Source organism: Cebus imitator, unplaced genomic scaffold (assembly GCF_001604975.1).
Source record: "Cebus imitator isolate Cc_AM_T3 unplaced genomic scaffold, Cebus_imitator-1.0 Scaffold119, whole genome shotgun sequence".
NCBI lineage: Eukaryota > Metazoa > Chordata > Mammalia > Primates > Cebidae > Cebus > Cebus imitator.
Genome location: NW_016107434.1, coordinates 4,774,547 through 4,778,727, shown reverse-complemented (window position 1 = coordinate 4,778,727; position 4,181 = coordinate 4,774,547). Strand labels below are relative to the sequence as shown.

At 33.8% G+C, this 4,181-nt stretch overlaps 1 protein-coding gene across 1 annotated transcript; it reads right to left on the bottom strand.

The window, feature by feature from the left end:
* Window positions 1-240: 240 nt before the first annotated feature.
* Window positions 241-2,093, bottom strand: LOC108311914 (olfactory receptor 4K14-like). Its single transcript, XM_017539558.2, has one exon. It carries the CDS (start codon window positions 2,088-2,090, stop codon window positions 1,152-1,154), a length of 939 nt encoding a protein of 312 aa, XP_017395047.1. The 5' UTR covers window positions 2,091-2,093; the 3' UTR covers window positions 241-1,151.
* Window positions 2,094-4,181: the final 2,088 nt, after the last annotated feature.

Genomic DNA, 4,181 nt, shown 5'->3' with positions numbered 1-4,181 from the left:
CCAGAAGTGTATAAGCATTCCCTTTTCTCTGCAAACTTGTCAGCCTATGTTGTTTTTCAGTTTTTCATAATAGCCATTCTGACTGGTGGAAATTTTCTCTTGCCCTGTGTAGTGTTGTTTAATAAATGAGCAGTATTTAAAATAAAATTTATCTCAAAATACTTTAAACAAAGAAGAAATAAAGATGTCCTACTTTGAGAAGATTCAACTCACATTTTTAAGTCTCATATACTCACTCAAAATTTGGAGATAACAATAAAAGTACTTAAGGTAATACATTAACCTGATGACATAGAGTTGGCAGTCAAGCATAATAATTTTATTTTTACAGTACCACTCTGTTTTGTACTTTGATTCCGTTTTAAAATTAGTAAAAACTGAATATGCCCCATACTTATGTTTTAGGCCTCTTGCTGTTGATTCTTACAACTGTATTTCAGTTGACTTAATTACTAATTCTAGAGACAGAAAATAAATATAATTTACGATTTGAAACTTTAGGAATTCTTTTTAATGCCAAAAGAGTATATTTACACCTGGAAAAACAAATATTATGAATATTTTAAAAGAATAATTGACCTCTAATAATTTATTAAAATATGATTACTATCTAGTATGTATTAATCACAGTAGTATATTAAACATTGCAGTTTCATAATTAACCATGTAAGACATGATCCTGGGTCTCAGGAAGATTACATTTCATAAGTTTACACTGAATACATCTAAAGAATAAATGTTAGTTATTGAGACAGAGACAACTGAGAGAAATAGCATTAAATTTTAATTTTTAAAAAACATTCATTGAGTTAGTGAAATCTAAGAAAAAGTAATCTCTTTTATCTTCTGTTTATTTTTTTCTGTTGCTTTTTCCCATTAGTATTTGGATAGGATGCTAGGTTAAGGAAAAAACTATTTCATTGCTTTTTGACCATATGTGAGTGAATATTTTGAAGGTACCAATGTTGCAGAAACATTTTTCTTCCAAATGAAATTAGGAGAAAATTCAAGATACATTTATTAAGATGCTATTCAGCAGGATGGAGGCATGCTTTTGTTAAAAAAAAAAATTCAATTAAACATAGTTAAAGGCAGAGGAAGACTGATTGGATAATTCCTTCCATAATGAAGGATCTTTAGGCTTCTCAGTATTACCTATTTCCCTTGCATTCTAAGTAGTAGCTTCTGAACCTCTTCAAAGCATTTTTTATTTTTTTATTTCTCAGGGTATAAATGGCTGGATTTAGGAGAGGTGTAAAAACATAGTAAAACACAGCAAGAAATTTGTTCACCCAGGTGATGCTAAGTGGCCACACATAGATGAAGATGGAGGGCCCAAATAAAAGCACCACCACTGTGATGTGGGCAGTGCAGGTAGAGAGTGCCTTAGAAGCCCCACTTTTACAGCTTCGGTGGACAGTGAGAAGAATATATGTATAGGATGTCAGTACTAGAATAAAGCATGTTACAGCCAAAACCCCACAGTCAAGGTTCATTAAAATGTCTAAACTATAGGTATCCATGCAGGCAAGCTTGATTACCAGTGGTCTATCACAGAAGAAGCTGTCTATTTCCTTGGGACCACAGAAAGGCAGCGGAACAATCATAACTATTTGGCTCATGGAATGAACAAAGCCAGTGATCCAGGAAGTCACCACCAACCGAATGCACATTCGTAGGCTCATAATGGTGGAGTACCGGAGTGGTTTGCAGATTGCCACATAGCGGTCATAGGCCATTACCGCCAGTAGCACCATCTCAAACCCTGCAATAAAGTGAGCAAAGAAGATCTGGGACATGCAGCCTTCAAAGGAAATAGTCTTGCTTTCCTTGAGAAAGTCTGCTATCATCTTAGGAATGGTAATTGAAGAAAGCCACATATCAACAAAGGACAGATTGGCCAATAAGAAGTACATGGGGGAATGGAGATGGGAATCGGTGATGATTAACACCATGATGACAATATTTCCAGAAACAATGATCAGGTAAAACACTGAAAATATCATTACCAGTAAGACCTGAATATTCCATGAGTGGCAAAGTCCCAGAAGCACAAATTCTGACATTACAGACTGATTTCCTTCATCCATTTTTTCAACGTGTCTTCTAAAATTATGAAGATAGAAAAATAGATTATTAGTTAGGGATGAGAAAGGGTCTTAAATTTTTGAAATTTGGTGTCCACGTTGAAATTTAGCACCCATATTTGAGAGTGAAAAGCATAATTGTGAAAGAAATGTTGGCCATATATATATATTGTATTATGATCAAAAGAGAAGCTGACTGCCTAAGATTGGCTTTCCAAGAAACAGAGCCTGAGATGAGATAGTTATGCAAATGCTTTACTGAGAGGCTAGAAAGGAGTGAGGAAATCAGAACTGCGAGTAAGATTTAAAAAGATCGTGGTATCACCTCAATTAGCCTCAGTCCACTAACACAGTGAAAAGAATGTAGGTGGAGCATCAATCACAATTATTATGGTAAATAATTATGATTAGGTCAACCACTTAGGAAGGTGAATATAAACTGATACTGAAATTCAATACAAATGACATAATATACAATACAGATTCTCTGTACAGACATTATTTTATTAAATTTCATTTTATTGCCTTTTTCAGATATTGCTTTTTTTTTTTTTTTTTTTCCCCACAAATTCACTGTCTGTGGCAACCCTGTGTAAAGCAAGTCTTTTGGCATCATGTTTCCAATAGCATGTGCTCACTTTGTGTCTTTGTGTCACGTTTTGGTAATTCTTACAATATTTCAAACTTTTATAGTATTATATTGTCTGCTATGGGGATCTGTGATCAATGGTCTTTGATGTTACTCTTGTAATTATTTTGGGGGCACTGCAAACCGTGCCTATATAAGACTTGGTTGATAAGTGTTGTGTGTATTGTGACTGCTCCACCAACTGGCTATTTTGCTCCCTCTCTCTTTCTCTCTTTAGGCCTTGCTATTCCCTGAGACACAACAACGTTGAAATCAGGCCAATTAATAATTCTCTAGCTACTTCACACCAGTTAGAATGGTGATCATTAAAAAATCTGGAGACAACAGATGCTGGAGAGGATGTGGAGAAATAGAAACACTTTTACATTGTTGGTGGGAGAGTAAATTAGTTCAACCATTGTGGAGGACAGTGTGACAATTCCTCGAGGATCTAGAAATAGAAATGCCATTTGACCCAGCAATCCCATTACTGGGTATATATCCAAAGGATTATAAATCATTCTGTTATAAAGACACAGGCTCCCAACCTTCAGCAACAACCATCATGATTAGTTAGAAGTCATTAACTCTGAGACAAGACCCTCCACCAGCAAAAATATGACAACTTATTGAAGGATTGGATAACTGTTAGCATTTTTTTTGCAATAAAGTATTTTCAAATTAAGGTATATTTTTTAGACATAGTGCTATCACACGCTTATTAGACTACAGGATAGTATTAACACAATTTTATAAGCACTGGGTAACCAAAAAATTCCTCTGATTCACTTAGTTGCAATGGGCTGGAACTGAATCCACAATATCTGTGCTATGTATAATGGTTTATTCAATCCTCAGTTGAACCTTTTCTATAAGACATTATAAAGTTAAATTTGTATCTTACCTTTCTAAAATATGTGGTGGAATAACCTTCAGGAGACAAGCTACATAGAAAACCATATACTAAATATCTTGGCATAATAATTTGCATGCAAAACTAGGCACATAATTGATCATTAATTTAAATCTACAATATAATAGAACTTATTTAGTAAAAAAAGTTGATTTACAAAATGTCAGTGGAGTCCCGTCTAGAAAAAGATTAAATGACCTCAAAGGCAATCAGCCTCAGAAACTCAACTGATGAATTTTGAAGAGTCTTTATAACTTAAGCTTATCAACAGAAAATATTTACCTTCAAATATATGAAAGTATGCTGAGAAATTTCTATGCTTTGAAATATTAACATTTCTTGATTAGCAAGCATAGAAACTTAATCTACATTTGTAAGATGAGAATAGATTACATACATGTGTAAGCAAACTATATTTTTGAGTTTAGTGCTAAAGGGACCTGAGGTTAAAACTTAAGCAATTATTGATTATTAATCTTTAAATACAGTAGTGATATTGCTTACATTGATAACTAAGTGACAATGACTCTCAAGTTGGATGGTGGAAAGATAA